General features: G+C 40.9%; 1 protein-coding gene across 2 annotated transcripts in view; it reads left to right on the top strand.

Annotated features, from left to right (window-relative positions):
• GALNT13 (polypeptide N-acetylgalactosaminyltransferase 13) overlaps window positions 1–22337 on the top strand; it is a 144036-nt gene that overhangs the window by 48179 nt on the left and 73520 nt on the right. For both annotated transcript variants that reach the window (XM_065671206.1, XM_065671207.1), the window contains exon 4: window positions 12430–12598. In XM_065671206.1, the coding sequence (XP_065527278.1) occupies window positions 12430–12598 (169 nt within the window). The remainder of the gene's footprint in view (window positions 1–12429; window positions 12599–22337) is intronic.

Below are 22337 nucleotides of genomic sequence, written 5' to 3'. Positions count from 1 at the left end.
ATGTGTTTTGGTGATGGGGCAGGAATGTTCCTTAGCTTCAGCGTGTTTTTCTTTCTAAACTCAGAGGGAAGGTTACGCTAGCTTTTTCTGAATTTTGGGTAAATGCTGCTGTGTGTCACTGTTGCTGGCAGCAGTTGAGGCAGGGCTCTGTGGATTGGATTACATGGCTGTTAATATATTGCTCAAGCAAAACCATTGAAGAGGTAGTTATTCTGTTCAGCTGCTTATTTAAAGGAAAAAAATGAAATAATGTAAAATAATTGATAAAAATAATGCTTTGAATTGAAATGTTAATGCAAGTAACAAGACTGAAATCCCAGAACAGGATTTAGTACCCAGTACAGGATTTAGCAGGAGACTAGGTGTTTTACCCAGCTGAAATGGTTGCTCCATGGACCATCTCCAGTGCAGCTCCTGCTAGCAAGGATTTGCCGAGTTCTGCTTCATAACCAGAGAGCAGTGTTACATGGCTGAGAACAATGCCTTAGATGATCTTTCACCCTAGAATATTGTTTAGCAGTAGGAAGAAACCTGAAGAGTTACAGGATTTATAGGTTGAAGTAACTGAGAAAATTATTTCTGTATACCAGGTTAATTCACTTTAATAAGGACTTAATTAGAATACCATATTTTGATTCATACTCTAGATTTCTAATTTACTCAACTTTCTAATCTTGACCACATTCCCCTTCACGGAGTGAAGCAAGTCTTTGTCTGTAACAGCTTTCTGCCAGCTCTATAAACATGAATGGCTCATGAGGTATCTGTGAAATCTCTAAATATATTTTAGTGAATTTACAGATAATGTCTTGATCCTCAGCAGCCCTTAAAGCTCCGTAAGTATCTTCCCTGTGTACTAGTTGCTAAACCAAGACAGAAATTAGTTTTGTCCTTACCCAGAAGTACCTTGACTGACAGGTGAGGAGGAAAGAGCAGAACCAACACCTGGCGTAAGTCAATACTGTATGACAACTTCTTGTTACAAAAAAACCACCACAAAAAAAAAACTCAAAAACCCCACAAAATCCCAACAAAATAACCCAAACAGAAAAAAACACAAAACACCCTACTTACTGCTCTGCCGCATTCTTGCTGAGTTACAAATTGCAGCTGAAAAGCTGCTCTTCTCCTGGGTGGAGCTCTATCAAAATTATTTTTAGTAATTCAAAATCACTGTTATTTACAAAATAAGATTGTACACCATGTATGCATAAATTCAATAAGGAAGTACAAACCACTGTTGTCTTTTAAACAATGGGGTTTCAATCTTCTTCTGACCTAGTCCTTCAGATGTCAAACCCACCTGCGTCCAGACGCAGCTCTGACCAGTCAGTGGTACGGTGGAGGTGGAGGAATTTTTCCCATCTTTCCTCTACTATAGACTCATCCCTCCAGTTCCAGCTGTGCTGTTGTTTCTGTCCCAGTTTAACTGCAGTTTCTTGACAGCCAGTCCTGGGCCCTTGGGAGAATAGCTATGCTAAGACTGAGACCTCATCCATGTGAAAACGCAGTGTGAGACTGAGATCTGCGGCCAGGCTCCTGGTTTTCCCCCAGAAACATGGAGCCAGCGGCCAGAGCCAGCAGACTGCAGCAGGAGAAAGCTCATAGAATTTGCAGAATGGTGTAAAACTGCATGTAATGCAGCTACAGCACCTCCTTGCTGAAATGAGGAAATGCTTGCAGTCACATTTCATCCCCCGATGGATGCCTGGGACAGCAGAGCTAGGCTGCACTCAGGGTGCATTAAAGTTAGGAGCATTGTCTGGCGTGTATTTATTTAGCCAGTTTGTCTAGCTAAAGAGAGCATCCAGTACCAGAGAGGCAGGTTTTTATAAGATTTCTCTTGAGAATGAGACAAGAATGATTGATTTTTATGCCTTATATTAGTATTGTAGTAAAATATAAATCGGTGATAATTAGGAATGCATAATGCATAACCTGCGTCTGGAAAGACAAGTGGCTTGCAGGGAAGGGAGGCAGCAGCAGGAAAACAAGCACTGCCCGATGCCCAGGTCTCAGCTATGCTATTACCTCTTCATACATCCCTGTTTCCATAAAAACTGTATTTATGAAATAACATTTTTTGAGATTTTCATCATGAGTAGAGACAAATCATAATTTGCAAGGATATATTTATCAGTAAGCCATTTACATTCTGTCTATGGGGATGTTTGAGAAGACTTTATGTACTGGGCAGAGAGTAATTGTGTGTGGCTTACAGCCCTTTAGCTACCTTACAAGATATTTGCATTGTCCTCGGTGGTTAAACCAAAAAGCTCTGGTTTGTGCCCATCAGCATCACTGCTGCTTTTGTGTCACTGAGGGTATGAAAGTACTGCTGGGACACTGCTGTGGATATCCATCCTTATGGGATGAGATGATGGCTGTGCTTGGTGTCGGGGGGCACTGGAGAGACCCAGAAAGTTTTTGGGGCATTCCTATCCATGCTTAGCCCAGAGAAGTGGGATGTAGCTGGTGTGCAGGGGGAGATCTGGCTCTGTGGCCTCCTTGTAAGAGCTGCCTGCACTTTCTGGACCTCTGCACATCGGCGTTGTTATGTTTGCATGTGGTTTGGTACTCGAAACTGAAGTGTGGGTGTTGCAGTTGAAGTATGGGAAGGAAGATGAACATTGGAGTGAAAAAAAAACTATAAAGAAAAAAAGAAAAAGATGATGAGCTCTTGTTTCTTCAGAGTGTTGCCATGCTTATTTGTGCAACAGTCCCTGTGCAGTGCCTACTGAATTGTTAAGTAAATCGAATGCTTTGAAATCTATTGAGCTTTGCCCCCCCTTCTTTATCTTGAATTTTGTGCTTTCTATTCTCCACTGCACCAAAGACCTCAGCACTTCTAATAAGCCCTTGTGAGGAGGTTGTTTTCATTTCCAAAGGAAGCCTATCTCCACTGACAGATGCTGAAAAATGTCTGCAGGCAGAATGCTGGAAAAATAGCATTTTTATTCTTTGTGGGCATGCTTCATGTCAGTTCCATTATCCCCATGTGCACCAGGATGGTCATTGAAGAGATGAGCTGTTAATTCTTGTGCTTGGAGGTAAAGCTATTTTTGAAAGATGTGATTTTTTTTTTTTGTTTGGTTTTTTTTTTTTTCTCAAAAGGCACTCTTCAAAAATATTTGAAATCTGCTTCAGTAAGTTAACAAGCAGAACTGCTGAATCACTGTTCCTTAGTTGCAACTCTTAAATAGAGTTAAGCGAAGCACCATGAGGTGCATACAGATGCCTCCTTTGTAATGTGTGAAGTGTGTACAGCTCCCTCTGAAATTGCACAAGTGTGACAAGGTGTGGAAGGAACTCTGCAGAGAATTGTAGATTACTCTGCTTTCAAGATCTCTAAAGATAATCACAGAAGAAGAATGCTAATGCAAATTAAAGAAGCCATGGTTGCTTTGCTACCAGCATGTGAATTCATGCCCCTGGAGGACAAAAGCATTGGGACTTGTTGGTTTGGGTTTGTTTTGGCTTTTTTTTTTTTTGGTGCTTAATTCAAACTAAACTCAATTCCATTGGGTGAAACCAGGGGTTCAGAAAAGGCAGGCAAGGATGATTTCAGGTACTGTTTGGCCTCCCTGTAGGGAGGTTATCAAATAAATTCTACTACTTGGGAAAGCAATGAGCAAAGAAGGATAAACTGTGGATTTGTAAAGGCATAAATAGGCAGGGGAGGTTGGTGAGGGATTCGCTGTGTCTCCTAAGGTAAAAAACAATGTGAGACAGCAAATCCAAAGCAAATAAATGGGATGCTATTTTTTTTTTCTGCCAGCAGTGCTCACTTAACTCATGCAGTTTGTTGTCAAAAAGATAAATAGATTTTAAAAGGGAGCATACAAGCTGATGGCGATTATCGAATACAACAGTCTGGGTGCAGCTCCCACCTCAGCAAAGCGAAATCTCTGGAAGAATTATTTGAAAACCTATGTTTTACCTTGTCTGCCATGATCTCTCAGTTGCTCTGCAACAGCGTGCTATGCCAGACAGACCTTCGTCCTGATCTAGGAAAGGATTTGTTGTCTTGTGATTTATTGGAAGCCTTTCCCACATGGACAGAAAATAAGAAAAGATTTTGGATTTGGTTTACTGAATCATAATAAAAAACTTGGAAGAGGCCTGAAGACAGACCACCTAATCAGTTCTGGTGGTATTGTTTCTCATAGCTCTGTTGTAAATTACCCCACAAACAAGTTTTTCCGTACTGTATGCACTGCATTGTCCGCACAGACCTTGGTTCTGGTCAGTGGACACCTCACCTCCCTTGTGCTGTTTAATCTCTGGCTTTAGCTAAGATTTCCCTTTGCTCAGTTCCCCACCTGTACTTCTTTGTCCACCTATGTTCAACCATGAAAAACTCTTTAGGAGCACCAGTTCTCCAGTTTTTATGTGGTTACTTCATTAAAATTCTTCTAATGCCTCAGGTGTTTCAAGGTGCAAGTGTAATTCAGTAACTTACTTTGTTGCTTGGATTTCATCTAAGTTTCCTTGAAAGGCTGTAAAAACTTTATCCTCAGAGGTTTCAAAGCAAAGATTTAACTAAAACCACAATCCCCATATGCTGTGGATGTTTTAAGTCTGGTTAATTTTGTCTCATGGTGTGGGACAAAGCTTAGTTAATATTCTGAGATCTGCTTCCATCCCGATTCTTTTCTCATTTTCTTTCTTTCATCTTACATTTAAACAAAGACAAGTGGACTGCAATTTTGAGTTCATTAATCAGTTTGATTTACAGAGAAAAAGATGGATCTAGGTCTCTGTTTTGTTAAGGTTTTCACAGTGTGAATTTTTAATATTAGAAGATTGAGCTAATACAATCTTCATGGAAAGAGGGAATGAGGTGTGTATTTGTCATATGCACCTGACAGCAGTAACGGGATTGATTTGGTAGCACTTATATGCAGCCATCCTTCTTTTTTGTTTACCATTTAAGATGTGTGTATGTATCTGTGTATATGTATGTGTACATATGTAATTACATGTGTATGAAAGTGTTGTCTTTCAGATCTGTAGTACATGTTACCTTGTACATAAGGTACATGGTACCTTATACCTTGGATATAAGGAGGAAATTCTTTGGATATAAGGAGGAAATTCTTTCCTGTTAGGGTGGTGAGGCACTGGAATGGGTTGCCCAGGGAGGTTGTGAGTGCTCCATCCCTGGCAGTGTTCAAGGCCAGGTTGGATGAAGCCTTGGGTGACATGGTTTAGTGTGAGGTGTCCCTACCCATGGCAGGGGGGTTGGAACTAGATGATCTTGAGGTCCTTTCCAACCCTAACTATTCTATGATTCTATGATTCTATGTTGCCCAAAGCTCAGACATACTGAAAGGCAAAAAGAATTTCTGATGTTAGTACCCAAATTATTTGAGCTATGACTGTAAATGACTTATGTAGAATAATGACAAAATTACTGAAATAATTTCTGTCTCCAAGACACACATGGTGAAGGCTCTCAGGTTATTAAATCCCAGGCTACCTCGTCCTTTGTTGGGGATTATAATAGACTGAAGAAATGCCATGTAGATGGCATCAGGTCTCAGCAGCTTCTCCAGGTATTGGTCTGCTCTTTCCTCCTCACCCCTCAGCTAAAGGACCTCTGGCTAAGGACAAAACTGTGAAAAACAGAACCTGTGCAGTTTTCAAAATATTTGATATTCTTCAGCCTTCCCTGGAAATATTTCAGATATCTAAACATTAATTTCTTTCTTGGTTTAGTACCTAGTATTCAGGAAAGATTCTTAATGAGTTTCGATGGTTGCTGAGGATTAAGACATATTTTGCAAATTCACTAAAATATATTTAGAGATTTCACAGATACCTCATGAACCATTCAGATTTATAGAGCTGGCAGAAAGCTGTTATAGACAGACTAAGACTCATTTCACTCTGTGAAGGGGAATATGGTCAAGGTTAGAAAGTTGAGTAAGTTAGAAATTAAAATACGGTATTCTCATTAAGTTTTCAAAAAAGTGAATTAACCTGGTATACAGAAATAATTTTCCCAGTTACTTCAGCCTATAAATCCTCACTGTTTTTTTGCGTGTCCTCTCTCTCTCACTGGAGTTTAGTTTGGAACCTTGTGTTGGACCTCTGTTTCCAGGTGCCCATGCTGCGGGTGGGGATGCTTTCCAGCTCCCTGAACCCTTATCCCACCTGTGCTGCCATCTCATTGATACCCTTTTATCTCCGTCATCCCCCCACTGCTGCTGTCTCTCTGATACCCTCTCGTCTCCATCATCCTCCCATCATGGACACACGGAGGGTTCCTTCTTCCTTCTGGAAATGGTCAGGTTTCCTACTTTCAGGATTTCTAAGCTTGAGAGAATCTTATTTACATTATAGAGACTGTTAGTGCAAAATTGTATTAGTGAGCTGAACTGGCAGGAGAGGCTCTCCTGGATGCACTTTGCCAGCAGGATAACGAGGCTTTCAAACTGCAGGTCCTCCTGTGCTCCCAGAGTGATTGCTGAGATATGCTGGTGAATGGAAGCCTTGAACAGTAATTTTTGGGTGAGATCTCATGCAAAGCAAGTGAAAGGCAAGAGTTCAGAGGGTTATTGCTGTTTGTATGGTCAAAACCACAACCTGTCCCAGTGCTTAGAAAGAATGCGAAGTACAGCATTAGACAATGTGGCTGGCACCTATGTCCCTTAATCTTAGGATGGTATTGTACAGTAAATAAATCTCAGTCAAAGTCCTGAGGAGTGTTGTGAGATACCAACACAAGCCCATGGAGACCCATTAGCATGGCCCGATCACAGACTGTAGCAGAAATACAAAAGGAGAGTGAAGCATGATACTAAAATATTGTGCAAGTGTACCAGCAAGACGGAAGCCTGATAAGGAGGGAGAGGTGGGGTTTTCATCACAAAGAAATAGCAAATAACAGATGAGTCCAAGTTTTTTGTTTCCTGTTTGGTTTTAATATTCACTAAAACTTTCAGCTTACCAGCAGCAGAAGCACTCCCAAAGTACTTATGGATCAGACATGCTAATAAGCTGATTGATTGACAACCACGTAATTTTTATATGGAAAAGTTAAATACATCTCTTCTTCCACACTGGCTTCAAGAATCGTGGCTGTCCCCGAGTGCCCCCTCAGGTCTCCATTACAATTACAAGGTATTTAAAATGCTAGCCTGGAGGAGAGCTCAAGTACTTTGAAAGGTGACAACATTATCTCTTACCTGTGGGGTTGGGTTGGGAAGGGCTGCTCCTTATGGGGACACGCAGCTCTCTATGGGGTTAGTCAGCTGTTTCCATCAGGGAAAGAACCTGGAGGCAACAGGGGCTGGAAAATCTTGGACCTTTCTTAGATGGAAGACTTGTGTAATTTCTTACAACATCTGGACAGCCCCTACTTTACCTACTGCAGAGGGACATAGTTGCTCCCTGCCAAGTCGTTGAGAAGCAACGATCTTCACAATGCTGTTGAAAAGATGTGTAAAATCCGCATATAGATGGTGTTTTGGACAATAAATTCTAAGTGGTATTTTCAAAGAGGTATTCTGTAAGTCAGTTGCTTGCTGTGCTTGCAATGAACTTGTAGTTTGTGCTTGTAGCTTATGAACACTGATACCAGTGAAGTAATTCATAATCAGCAGCAGCATTCTCTGATTGTTGCCTTCTTTATCATACATACATTCTGAATACTTAAGAAACCTATTTTTTTCATCCTCTAGGTGAAGAGATTTTGTACTATGTTTATGTTCTCTGATTGAAGAAGTAGGTGTACATATGTTTTGCATATGTATTTTGGTATGGAAGCTCGAATACAAATTTGGTATTTCATAAAATATTCTGAAGAGTTTGATTTTAAGTATGCTGTACTAGTTAAGTACATTGTAATTCAGAGGAAGAGGGTAAAGTGGAACATAGTGATGAAATGACGGTATCAATATTTCAGAAAACAATGACATTGTTTTGTGTGCTTTGGATACATAACAGATCATTTGGTAAAAATATTTATAGTGGATTTGTGCATTTAGAAAGCCAACCTTGGTGACATACCTGGTGTTAGAAAACTTTTGACACCATATTTAGATTCTCCGATCTATTCAGTGCTAGCAAAACCACATTTTTCTGTAAAAACCTTGGTCAAATCAGATATTTGCAAGAGGTCTTAATTTGCTAAATATTCCTGCTGCCTGTAGTATTTTGATGTTTACTTGGTTCTCGGTTTTATATATTACATGTTGCTTGGAAAATGGAAAGTGTTATTTTTCTAAGTTGAATATGGCTGGGTTGCTGCATGCTTCACGTCTCCTGGGTATGAGTCAGCTGAGCACTGTTTCTTACAGTCTCTGGGCTCAGAAGTTGTTTATTTAGATGTGAGAGAGACATTGCAAGGAGGTCCTGGGTATGGATTTGAGTTAACATCTCTGAAAACGTTAGTGTGTGTATGGTTGTTAATTCATAAACCATGTGTGTCTTCTCTAAAGAGCTAATAAATTAAGGTTGCTGCATTTTAACCATAGTGAAATTGAGTATGTTTCTCCGTCACAGACATGTTTAAGCTATGATTGAAATATACTCCGATAATACTTTGCTCTGAATAAAACCATGATGGTAGAAAGGCTGTTAAGGAAATTTCTGATTAGTTTTATAATAAATTTCAGGTCAGGAAAATCTCTTTGAAGTTCTGTCTTGATGGACCTTAGTAAACAATAGAAGATGACAGAATCTTGTAACGAAAATTAGTTTTGCAGATGAAGGAATATGTAACTCATGCTTTCAAGCAGGATAAACAAGGTTTCAGACTGAGTTTAAACTGAGTCCCTGTGAAGTTATGTTGTGAATGAGCTGGGATTGCTAATGAATTTACAGAGAGTTTACACTGAAACAAAATGTCTCAACAGCTGTCTTTCTAGTATTTGGGTTTAGAATGTAAAACCCTCCACTGCTGGTATTCCACACATTTCAGGGAGATACAGTTCTGTTACTTGGCTTACGACGAGGAGAAGCAGCAATTTACTGTTGTAGTGACTATGCTAATAATGGGTTGGTTTTTTTTCCCCCTCATCCTAAATAATTTGTTTTAATGAAAATTTTCTGGTTACTGCAGGAGAAAATTGTCACTAAGGTATTTTTAGACAATCCCACAGCATTTCAACAGAAAAGAAAAATACTTTGGCATGCTTCCTTGCTGTATCAGAGACCTTTTGGGTGCCTTGTGATGCTCCTCCAGCTTTCATGCCACGTGGCTGGTCATGTCAGGAGATGATGTGTCCTCTCTCCCAGGGTCCCCTGCTCTGCCCTTCAGGGGCTGCAATGGGTCACTCAGAACGTGATCCATATGGCTACCTGCCTGGGCAGGCAAACGCTGCATGTGCAGTGCTAAGGAGGTGGTCCTGGTGGTCTAGGTAGGGTTTGTGAAGTCCTTGGAGCTAGTACAGACCCTTAAATACAGCTTCAGAGGCAGAGAACAAAGAGTTCCTCTTCCAAAAGATTATCACCCTGAAGGACACGACAAGGACAAACTTACTTCAGCTTCTCATTGCACTTTTTCTGCTTTGGAGACATTCATCCCTATGTTGAGAAACTCCTTCCTTTCCTATTATGCTGTGTTTCTGTTCCTCTTGCCCATTTTCCCACGGCTTCAGCAGTCAGGCTGCCTCTTTTTGCCTGCTCCAACCTACTGCTCAGATAAATTTGTGCCCTCTGCCTCTTCCAGAAAAAAGGAGGCAGAATTTATTTCCATAAACAGCATTTGCAGCTTGATGAACCAGCTCTTCAAATTGCAGCCTTTGAGGAGTCTCATTGTTTCTCCAGGAAATGATGATATAGCAGAGATTGATTACCAACCATTAATCCCACGCATTTTATGATATTACGCATTAAATAAATATTCCTTATAAAATGTTCTGAGGGGAATTTAATAGTATATGTAATGTATAATTGTCTGTGTATGAGTGCAGTACAGTTTCCCAAGCAGTTCTGTGGATGGGGCTCATCATCGCGTGAAGAAGCAGTTAGAAGCACACACAGCATGGCTAGATTCTTCTTGATCTTTCTTTCTGGTGGCATTTGACTGAGATATATATATTCCCTAAGAGAAAATTCTGCCAGTCAGGGTCACGTAGAGCAACGTAGTCACAAATTCCTTTCCCTGGGACAGGTGAGAGGAATCAGCAGGCTCTGCTCAGATGTAGAGTTATAGAACCAGATAATCACTTACTTCCAACCCTCCTACCACAGGCTGGGACACCTTCCACTAGACACTAGGCTTAGGGTTAGATATCCCCAGATATCTTGTTGGCCCCTTTAGGCACTGGAAGCTGCTCTGTGGTCTCCCTTGAGCCTTCTCTTCTCCAGGCTGCCCAACCCCAGCTCTCTCAGCCTGTCACTGTATGAGAGGTGATCCAGCCATTGGAGCATCTCCGTGGCCTCCTCTGGACTTGCTCCAACACATCTATGTCGTCTTACGCTGCGGGCCCCATAGCTGGATGCCGTACTGCTGATGGGGTCTCATGGTAGCAGAGTAGAGGGGTATAATCCCCTCTTTTAACCTGCTGGTCATGCTGCCGGTGATGGAGCCCAGGATATGGTTGGCTTTCTGGGCTGCAAGTGCACATGGCTGGGTCTCGTCAACTTCTACCCCAAGTTGTGCTCCTCAGTGCGGCTTTTACTCCAGTCTTCACCCAGCCTCTATTTGTGCTTGGGATTGACCCCAGTGTGGAAAAATGTATCTGAGAGCATCAAGAGCATGCATTTGGTGCCCATGTCACAGCCTGTTTAGCTCCTGGGTGGATGCTGCCAACCCCAGTGGACTTTAACCCCTGAGATTATTGTCCTTTGGAAATCACACTGGGTACAGATGGCTTCAGAGTCACCACATTTAAGGTTTATGTGTCTGTCTGATCACAGCTGCATCTTCTTGTGTAATCACAGCTAATAATTTCTTCCTGTGGCAGCATACAAAGGTGCTACTTCTGATCAAAGGGAAGGATAAAAAAATATATCAGGTACTACTGTATAATGTTCTTTGCTCAACTGAAACATAATCTAGAACTGCAGAAACAAAGTTTCTGTGTCTGGAGTCTGTAATATTTATTTTTAAAAACCTTTTATGTAAATTTCTGCTAGGTTCTAGCAAGCCCTGATGTCTGATGTGTTTGGAAGAGGAACAGATTCTTCCTTAAAAAGTCACTTCCTGTGCATTTTTTTAGAAAAGGCTTTATCCTCTTAGTTTTTTTTTGTTATTATTGTAAAAATAATTATTCTTCAGGTAGGGAGAAGCCTTCATGTAACAGTGTTTCAGGATATTGAGCGTCAAATTTCTCAGAGTAATTTTGAGACTAAAGATGAAAAATTAATGTGATGGCAGAAAAATAAAACCAAGATCCCTTTAAGATAATATGCTAGTGTTGGCATGTGGTGCAGAAGTGCACTGCTTGAAGGTCACTGTGACCATTGGTTACAGCCCAGCACAGTTAGGGCATGCAAGCCACCCTCTGCCAGGCTGCAGACACAGGAGGGCTCAGCTCAGTTTATTCATGAGAGCAGCAAGCATCAGTCAGCACTGAAGACTAATTAATCAATGTTAATTAATCAGCCTCAGTTAAGAGGCTGATTGATAGTGTGAATGTAAAATTAGTTAAAAATTCAGGTATTTCTTGCTCTGTTGTTTGAAAAAGCATCTTGGTATTAAGTAGCTGGGGGGAAGCTGCATGGTGAGGTGGGAGAAGGAAACATGATGATTCTGTCTTCCTTTGCCTACAGCTTTTGCTTTAGAACAATTATAATTATTTGTACGTGGGATGTTTCCTTTCTTTTCATAGGCTGTTTCCTAGAAAGGCAGTCTGTATCTCGCTCATTTTTGTGTGCTTGTATGAGATGATACCATAATTTTCCTTAAAGTTCCAAATTGACTGTACAAATATTTCTCCAAAGTAGTCCTTAACAATATGTAAAAGATACTCCGTTAGGATGTGGGTGCTGTATTTTTCAGGATGGATTTTTTTTTTTTGTCACTGAAGATTAGTTGATTTATTTACTTACAGGAATGGGGTTTTGCCATCACATGCCTGGTAGCTAAACCTAAATAAAAAATAAAACAAGTTGGTTAGAATTAGTCTAATACACATGTTTTTCAAGGATTTTCAATAGCTCTAAAAGTGTTTGCCAAACCTTTTCTACCTGCAGAATCTCACGGAGAATCTAGCGCTGTGCTCTGTAATCCTGATGTAAATCTCACAAGAATAGTCATCGAGATTACAACCAAAAGCAGCAAGGGAACAAATCTGGGGGATTTAATCATTTTAGGAAAGAAATGGATATAAATTTAAATCCAGATAGAGATAAAACCTCTCATGGAGCATAGAGAAAATTGTGGGTTGTTATTTTTTTCTTTTTTCCGTTTGTTTGTTTGTTTGGACTGATGCCCACATCCTAAAAGTTGGCTTTTGCTATTTTGTGTTACAGCTGTTATTTCTCGAAACCAAGAAGGACCTGGAGAGATGGGAAAGGCTGTGCTCATTCCAAAGGATGACCAGGAGAAGATGAAAGAACTGTTTAAAATCAACCAGTTTAACCTTATGGCCAGTGACTTGATTGCCCTGAACCGGAGTTTGCCCGATGTGAGATTGGACGGGTGAGTCCCTGGGGGACAGCATGTCTTGGTGCCACCTGCTGAGCCCACCTCGAGCCTTCCTCCAAGGCACAAAAGTTGTCTTGAGGTTAATTAATGGCTGTTTTTAGTAGTGGTTGCCTAAGCAAAAAGAGGGGAGATTTAGATTAGATATAAAGAAGCTCTTCACTGTGAGGATGGTGAGGCACTGGCACAGGTTGCCCAGAGAAGCTGTGGCTGCCTCATCCCAAGGCCTGTTCAAGGCTAGGTTGAACAGGGCTTTGAGCAACTTGGTCTAGTGGAAGGTGTCCCTACCTGTGGCGGGGGGCATGGAGCTCTATAGGCTTTATGTTCCCTCCCAACCCAAACCATTCTAGGACTCTATGAGTCTAAGGAACCTACTGAAGAATGCAGTAGGTTTTACTGGTTCTAGATTTGGCTTCTAATGCAAGCTTTCTTAGGGAAAAAGTTCCTGCATCACAAGTGTTATTATCCTGTGCAATTTATTTTGTGAACAGCTGAAGACTCATCAACTAGAGCTATTGGTTTGCATTGCAACACAAAACAAAATGCCCTCTGGTGTGTCCTGTCACCTGGAATTTAAATATTTTTTTCTTCAGGGAAAACTTTTAAAGTTTTAAAAAGATATAAACATCAATGTCTAGTTTATAAATGTTCACAAGTGTGCTGTCAGCTTCTAAAAATGGGCGTTTACTGCTGATAAAGAGAAAATGCTACTAATACCAGAAGTACCAGCAGGAAGTTTTCTTCTAGCTTTATCAATAGACATTTCTGGAATAATCAGAATTTTACAGAACATCTTTCAAAACATTTTGGAGCAATATAAATGCTGAAGGGGGGGTTGTGGTTGGGGTTTTCTAGGGGGAGAGGGTGTTGTTTGTAAGCCCAGTAACTTTTATTATTTTCTGAGTGAAGGCTGATGTTTGTGTGGTGACTTTGAGACTGTGGAATAGCTTGGGGCTGGAGCAGGGGGAGGGAGTGTTTCACTAAGTCCACTGAATTTCTTTTAATGGAATTTACAGATCAGTTTTTGCAGTCACAGCAGTGGGCTTGTGTTTGCACATGTATGTGATGTGAAAGTCCAAATAAACATGTTTATTTCCATTTAAATGGGGATTCCTATGGCTATAAATTACCCTGTAATGAGTCACAGTACTTTAAAAAACCAGAAAGCCTAGCTCTCTCATATACATTGTTTTCAGCCTGAGAATTTCTTCCTGTCTCTCAGGAGCAGTGTTAAGCTACCTGATGGAGTCGGCTCTCAAGCAATTTTATGTAACCTGAAATTTTTGCATGGAGGATTATCTAAACTTTTGGAAGTAAACTTTTAGAGGTGGGATTTTTTCCCCCACTCAATTTTTATAGAAGCCTGATGTTGATTGAAATTTATCTTTTTTCCAGTTCTTTTTTTTTTTTTCCTGTTCTCCTTCACCTGCATAAATGGTATAATTTATAGGTACTGTAGCTTATAACAAATAAAAATTTGGAGAAATACAAGCATAGCTGAATATATATACAAGTGGTCAGGTCTTCTAAAATCTCCCATTAGTTTTGCTTTTAAACCTGAATTGTCACTTACCGGAAATTTTACTGCTTATGCTTTGTTTAAAATCAAACTCTTTAGGTTTCCATGAAATTGAAAATCGAATACTTTGTTTACTGGAATTTATTTGTAAATGCCCGCAAATAAAAGAAGCAGAAGCATTACTTTACCAACAAACCGTGTTCACAAGCAGCAGAGGTGATGCTTCCCCACAACGTGATCATTCGTAATTCAGTCCATTCTGGACAGCATCCTCCTTTCCCCTATTGGAAAGGAGCTGTTGGAAACACAGTGCGTACTGAAGGAACCAGTGAGATGATCAACTTCATGGAGAGTTCTGATCAGTCTGAGTGAGATGAGCCATTTAATACCGAGAGAAATCTGTCTGCATGCATTTTCTAGATGAAAAGGAATATACTGTATACTTTATTGAAAGGACAGAATCATCATAGAATCATCATAGAATGGCAGAGTTGGAAGGGACCTTAAAGATAAGGATCAGCCCCAGGGAGTTCCGTGTTGCTGCTCAGGTGTTGGCAGGTTGTGCAAAACCTGGGAAAGGGCCAAGCTGGCCTTCATTTCTGTAATGGTGCTGGGGGATTAAAGGAATGAAGGGCATTTATACAGGACTAATTAACTTCTGACATGACTTGACCTTTTTGTTGTACCTGTCTCATGTCAACATTTTGCTGCGTGTAAGTCATGTTTTTTGCATCTCTCTGAGTGTTTGCTATGCTGCTAAATTGCAGTCTCCATTCCAGCTGGTGTAAGCTGAGAAGGGTTCTTGTGCATCAAGGCTGTGCAGGGCTCGCATCTACTGGTGGCAGCAGACCTGAGCACAGTTTCTCCTCTCTGTCTTGCACCAGGGGGCCCTGATGAATGCAGCAGCTCCCAGTTGTTTGATACCGAGATGCTGGAAAAGCGGCTGAATGCATTTTTCTCCATGATTTCTTCTTGCTCCTGATGGTGTTAAGTGTAGGCTTAAAGCAGAAAATTATATGTCTTCAATGAAAATAAAACCTCAGCTTTCCCATTATTGCTATGTTTAGAAGGTTTTGTGAATTCCAACTGTGGTTTGACCCTAAATGCAAAATACCTCCTGTTGAGATTCCCTACTACCTTTATATCTGTATGAGAATTATTTAGATTTGTGTTATAATATGATGTCCGTTTTGCAAATGAATGCCTACAAATATACGTAAGAATTTGGATGAGAAACAAACAGCCCAAGAAAAAGAAGAGTCTTGGAGTAATTTCTCATTCTACTCATTGACTCTTCAGTTATGCTACAGTACAATTATTGGGAAAGCCAGTGGGGAGAGCACTGTGAAAGGGATGTAGTACACTGGCAAGGTAGCTTTTTCATTGTTACGGGTTGTGTATGTATATTTTATATATATATATATATATATATATAGTATGCATGATACATTTTTCTATATATTATTTTTCTATATATTATATAATCTATATAAAAATATATACACATATATACTTTTTATATATGTATGCATGAATCAATCCATTCCCATTTTGTTCCTTTTCTGGCCACCTTCATTCCTTCTCTCTCTTTGTTCCTCACTGCCTTTTCCTCATGCAGGCGATTTTCTCCCATTTTCCTGTTGTGGGTGTGCAGATTTCTCTTTCCTTGCCAAGGCTGCTGCTGCCTGCACAGCAGTTTACATGTACTTCTGGGAGTTAGTCTTCAGTGTGCAAACTTGGAGTGAAGATCAAAGATGCTTGTCAGTCCTTCTTGCTATCCTCTAGGGCATGGTACTCTGTCCCCCAGTGGCAGATAGTAGTAGAAGGGCTCTCACTGTTTGGGATTGTTGCTGCTGTTATGCCTCCAAATGATCAAAGCAGTGCTGTGGTGAATGAAGGGAGGGTAGGTGTCATAAGAGTCTACATAATAAACACATATTTCAGTGGAAAAAATATCTGAGGGAATCTTTTTTTTTTTTCTTTTCCTTACATTAGCAGGTGAAAAAAAACCCTGAAATATTTTATGACTCTGCTTCTGAATAAGTTTTATGACTGTGAGCTAATTCTGGGTTTACACTGCAGCCACAGTACAATCACAAGCTACATTGCAACCACAGTACTTGTGTTTGTAAGATGAAGGAGATCTTTTTCGAGAAAGAAAAATGTTAGATTTCTTAAAGATAGTTTTATTTTCAGTTGCAGGAAGACAAGGAAAGCTGTGTTGGTTGCTGACTAATGAGAAATTACCTTTACAGTGTTGTGAAATAAGGTGTCTGTCTCTTGTCAGGTTCTTCTTCCAAATAGGAAGGTTTAGGAATAGACCTAATGGAAAGTCCTGACCTCCAGGGAGTCACTGGAAGTTTACTCTGACTTCCATAGGAACGAGGTGTCTCATCAGGAGACCATAAACCCCCCTCTCTTGTGCTGTAACGAAGCACTATGGCCGAGTCCTAACGCCACTGTCACACTAACAGTCTTAACTTGCATCCTGTTGCATCTAGTGTTATCTACCAAGGAATGTCCCTTGATAACCTGAGTTAGTAATGGGCAGCTCGAAGATTTTAATCAGTGTCAGGTCTAATTTGAAATAGCTATTGATTCAACCTCAAACTCACTTTAATTCAACATAGAAATGTTTAATTTTATTTCTCGGTATTTTATCTGGCAGGAGAAAAAAAATCGTCTTCAATCTTTTCTGGATGAGTGAGGTTGCATGTGCTATTCTGCAAATTGCTAAACCGTAATAATTGGATTTTCTTTCTGAAATTTAGGTTGAAGTTAACTATTGCATTGTATTTTTGTGTTTATACGTGCTTAGGAGCATACATTTTTGATCAGAAGAAAGCTCTCATTACAGTTTTCTAAGTAGTAACCTTAAACTTGGTGCTGTAGTTTTGTGTTGGCTTCTTCAAAGCAAAAACCTTGGCAGGTTGTCCTGGGGTGGCGGAAGAAGCCTCTGAAGAAGTGGTATAGAAGTGTAATCGCTCCCTGTGAAAATTCTTTAGTCCCTTAGACTCCGTGTTACAGAGCAGCTTTGATTATTTAATTTTTTTTTTGTGAGCCCACTATTTGTTCTTTATGCAATTTAACCCTGAAAAGGGGGAGGGTAAATTGTTTGATTCTTGTGCTGTTCACATCTAATCCATTTGTCTTGCGCTAGAAAGTGTTGTGTTAGGGTTTTCTCCAGCTCTGAGTCATGGTGGATGGAAGTATGTAGGAGGTCCTTTGTTGTCAGCTTTATCTGCTTACAGCTTCATACAGTTAAAAGCTAATTTATTTTTTAAGGTTTTATTGTGTATATACAGTTATGCATAAAGAATCTGTAAACCACTCATGAGCAAGTAAACTCAGGGGAAAATCAGTAATTAGTTTAGGCTAGAAAATACTTTGAAATGACAGTTTAGAAATTATTCTACCTTGTTTGAGGGGGGAAAGGGGGGTGAAGGAAAACTCTCACAGTGTGACTGCCTGTAGGGGGAGGAAGTATATGCAGGTAATCTGTATAATATCAAAGCCAATTCCCAATGCGTAAATTAGCTAAAGACCGTTAAGATTAAAAAAGGTAATTCTCCAGCAATGAGAAAAAATGGTTTGAGTCAACAGATGGCTTCTAAACTGGATTTGTGAGTCTTTCATCTGTACTTTCATGTGACAAAAGGAACAATTAGAATTTGTTGCCATTTCCCTTTTGCTGCTGTTTCTCTCACAGGAGCTGGGCTTTGATTCTGTCCTCGCTTCAGCTCTGGTGCCATTGTGCTGGCTGGAGCAGAGGCAGAACCTGCCCTAGGAGTATGCCTTAGTTCCTGTTAGCGTAGCGAAGCTCAGGAAAGGAGGGGGGGACACATTTCCAGATAAACATGAGCTGGCATTTTCAGGATGTGTCCTCACTGTGGAGCACCTTGGTATATTTTGGGAAATTCCACTTGGAATATCTTATGTAACCATTTGGTAGCTGGTGTCTCTAAATGCAGCTGTAATGAACCAAAATAATATACTAGGTTTCTTATTCATTGCTATTGTGCCCATGTGCTTTGGAATCATAGAATCATAGATTCCCGGAATGGTTTGTGTTGAAAGGGACCTTAAAGATTCTCTAGTTTCAACCCCCCTGCCATAGGCACCCACAACTTCTCTGGGCAACCTTTTTGAATGTCTCACCACCCTCTATAGTAAAGATTTTTTTCTTAATACCTAGTCTAAATCTACCCTCTTGTCCTATCACTACATGCCCATGTATAAAGCCCATCTTCAGAGTACCTTGCCTCCTTCCCATTGTATCTTCTCTCACAGAATCCGCAGGACAGCTGTCATGTGGCTTTTCCCCCAGACCTTTGAAAATGGGGAGATGGTGACCAGTCTTAGTTGAAGGTTTTGATTTGCACAGCTTGCTTACCTTTAAAAATGTATGGGGATTTCACATCTTAAAGCACGTCAAGGTTATCCACATTGCAAGGATAAGTGTGTTCCTAGTTTTCCCATAAATACTCTAAATAATGTAACAATAGTAGGTTAAACTTGCAGGTACTTAGTCCTCATGTGGTATGCGATTTAGGAACGTACATAGTATTTAAACAGAAAGAATGCATGTTTTAGGTAGATTGATCTTTTATCAGTTCTGCTTTTCCTTCAGCAGCTTATCCCAGGACCGGCCCGCTATGTACCCACTGGCTGATCTTGACCCTCACTGGCAGCAGAGCCCACCCCGTCAGGTGCCTGTCACTCAGTTTTCTGATTTGATAGCACAAGGCTGCTCAAGCATGAAATTGCTTCCTTCATGTAAAGCTGTCCCCTTGAGCAAGTCAAGGCTCAGGAATGGATGGTTACTGGTATTGCTGCTGTTGGCCCAACCAGTTGTGAGGAACAGAGTTCAGGTTTTATATGTGCCTGTAAGGGAAATGTTGGAATGAGCCTCTAGATTCACCTGAGAGCCTGCAAAACTGTATTCAGCAGCAAGAACGCCTAATAGTATTTTCTTTACTAAAATAAGAGTCCTTAATGATTAAACCATGTTACACTTTTTTTTTTTTTTTTTAAAGTGAGACAAACAAATGCCATCTCAGCCTCTCAGATAATGCTTCTACAGCCAGATCATAGAGTCCTGGACTGGTTGGGTTTGGAAGAGGTCTTAAAAAGTGCCTAGTTCTAAGCCCCCTGCCACGGACAGGGACACCTTCCACTAGACCAGGTTGCTCAAAACCCATTCCATCCTGGCCTTGAACACTGCGAGGGATGGGGCAGCCACAGCTTCTCTGGGCAACCTGTGCCAGGGCCTTACCACCCTCCTAATGAATAGATTATAAATGTAAGTTCAACCAGCCATTGGAACAGTCTCCCCAGGAAAGTGGTGGACTCTCAAACATTGGGCACTTTGAAGATCTGGCTGGTCAGGGTGCTGGGACATCTGGTCTGTGTCATACTTTGCCAGGTTGGACTGGATGATCCTTGAGGTCCCTTCTAACCTGGGATTCTGTGATTCTGTGACAAGTGCATCTCTGCAGGCAGCTGAGCAGTGAACAGTCAAAGCAGTAAAGATCCTTGGTTCAGCTTTTATCAGCAGGTACACAGGTAGCTTTGGCATGTGCCGGGTATTTCTAAGCAAAAATACAGACCTGTGAAAAGCATCTGTCCGAGGTCATCCTGGCACTGCCACAGAAGCTTTGGTCGCCACCCCAGAAGGACTAGTTCCTCTCTATGTTGTTTGGTTTTAATGGAATCAAAGAATCATTCAGGTTGGAAAACACATTTAAGATCGTTGATCTTAAAATGGAGTTTGGGTTTGAAAAACCAGAGGAAGAGTTGATATTCAAGGCTATACCTGAAGCTGTATCAGCTTCAGATAGCTGAAGGTGTGAACGAAGGGTCTGTTCTCCTACAAAGTGCAAACCTATTTATACTCTGTAATGAAACCCCAGAGAACAATTTTCATAAGGTATTTTCACATCCGTCATCTGCTGTCTATAAAAATTGGTTCGCTACGGAGTATTTTGATACAATAAAATTTAGTAAGGCAATGTTGATGCAATTCCAGCACAGTCTAGTTTCCTGTAAGTGAAATAAATTCCTGTTCAATTATTTTCTGTTTACCTTCCACTTGGATAAATTTCAGTGTAAAATACGAGATCGTGAAATTGAAATGAATTTCTTACAGCAGAGTTAAAGCTGTGTATATTGAAATCATCATAAAATCTTAGAATGGTTTGCGTTGGAAAAGACCTTAAAGCTCATCTAGTTTTAAGCTCCCTGGCACAGGCAGGGACATCTATTAAACCAGGGTGCTCAAAGCCCCATCCAGCCTGGCCTTAAACACTGCCAGGGATGGGGCAGCCAGAGCTTCTCTGGGCAACCTGTGCCAGGGCCTCACCACCCTCACAGGGAAGAACTTCTTCTTGATACCTAATCTAAATTTTACCTCTGTCAGTTTAAAGCCGCTCCCCATTGTCCTATCCCCAATGCCCTTGTAAAAAGCCCCTCTTCAGCTTTCTTGTTGGCCCCTTTAGGTACTGGAAGCTGCTGTAAGGTCTCCCCAGAGCCTTCTCTTCTGCAGGCTGAGCAAGCCCGTCTCTCCCAGCCTGTCTCCATAGGAGAGGTGCTCTAGCCCTCTGCTGCAGCAGAACCTGCTGCAGCAATGTGTTATTTCTGCAGAGAAAGGCATTATTTCTCTGAATGGGAGAGGTGGCTCTCCATGGAGCTTCTGGACAATGGACTCTTCTGCAGCTCCTTCAGAACCTAGAATTGTATGTAGCTGTGGCAGAGGGGCAACATAACAGATCAAGCTTTAATCCTATTCTGGCAGGGCATGCAAGCATTTGGGCAGTCTTTTCATCTGTTCATAATACTGTACCATGCATTTCATTTTCACACTATCAGTTTCCTTAAGCAACTTACAGATTTTATTTAAAGTAGACAGGAGGACACTATTTCAGGCAATAGGATTTCACGTAGTACCAGAGTTATCACTTACTCTAGAAATAAATTACTGCTTACTGAGGGTGGTTAGCTTATAGTCCAATATGTGACTTTTTTTTTTTTTTAGAAAGCAAACCCAGAACCCAAGGAGGAACAGTGGTGATCTGCACATAGCACGGTTAACAGATTTGAAGTCTGAGTGTCTGAGAATGGAAGTATTCTCTAAACGTGGGTTTTCCATGAAAGTACTGGCCAAAGGCCTGGCTTTGGAGGCGTCTATAGGATGCTCTAAAAGTTCTGATGGCTGGAGTTGTGCCAGTGCGGCATTTGGCTGCTTGTGCAGTACCTGGTGTTTCAAAACCACTTTAGCAAAGAGAGGTGGGGGTTGTGATTACCATTCTTTAGGATGGAAACCAGAAATAGTCTTCTGCTACCGCTGATCATTGAATAAGCAGTTGTTTTGCTGGAATATTTTTTTAAAATTCAGTGCACCATTTCTTATGTTCTTAAATCCTGCCCAAGATTAGACAAAGGTGGAAATACTTGAAAGTATTTCCGTGGATACCAGCACTATCCCGCTGGACTAATGGAATATACAAGTGTGCTCTTAAAAGCCAGGTACAGCAGAGCACAAGTTACATTTGTTATGTGCCATTAGCACAGAATAAACCAGCATGATATGTGTTGGCATGTAATCACTATGCATTGATACGGTTTGGTATCCTGTTGAGGTACTGGAATAAGATGGTGGCATTTTATTTCAGATGGGATCTTATTTCAGATCTAGAAGGAGACAAAGAAATGTGCCTGGCTGGCAGCTTTGCTGATGCATAGAGAAAATTTCTTAACCTGAAGGATTTTCAGGCACTGGAACAGGCTGCCTAGGGATGTGGTGGAGTCACCATCCCTAGGGGAATTTAAAGACAACTCAGTGTGGTGCTTGGGGATGTGGTTTACTGGTGGACTTGGCAGGGCTAGATTAATGGTTGAACTCGATATTAAAGTTCTTTTCCAAGCTAAATGATTTTGTCACCCATCTCTACTACAGCAAGTAATAATTGAGCACCAAGGCTGTGCATGCTGACTAGCTCTCAGGGGTTACTAACGTGGGGGATGATGAGAAATAGCAGATTGCAGGCTTTGTGCATTTCATAATAACGAGATATGCCTGAATTTCAGCTCTGGCACTGCAAAGTTGTGGGATGATGCTGGAGAAAGATTAGGGGTAATGAGCTCAAGTTACACCTGGGGAGATTCCAGTTGGACACAAGAGGAAAATTTTTCACAGTGGGAACCACCAGCCATTGTAAT

This window comes from Lathamus discolor, chromosome 3 (genome assembly GCF_037157495.1).
Source record: "Lathamus discolor isolate bLatDis1 chromosome 3, bLatDis1.hap1, whole genome shotgun sequence".
NCBI classification, from domain to species: Eukaryota; Metazoa; Chordata; class Aves; order Psittaciformes; family Psittacidae; genus Lathamus; species Lathamus discolor.
This window is presented reverse-complemented; position numbering and strand designations above follow the sequence as displayed.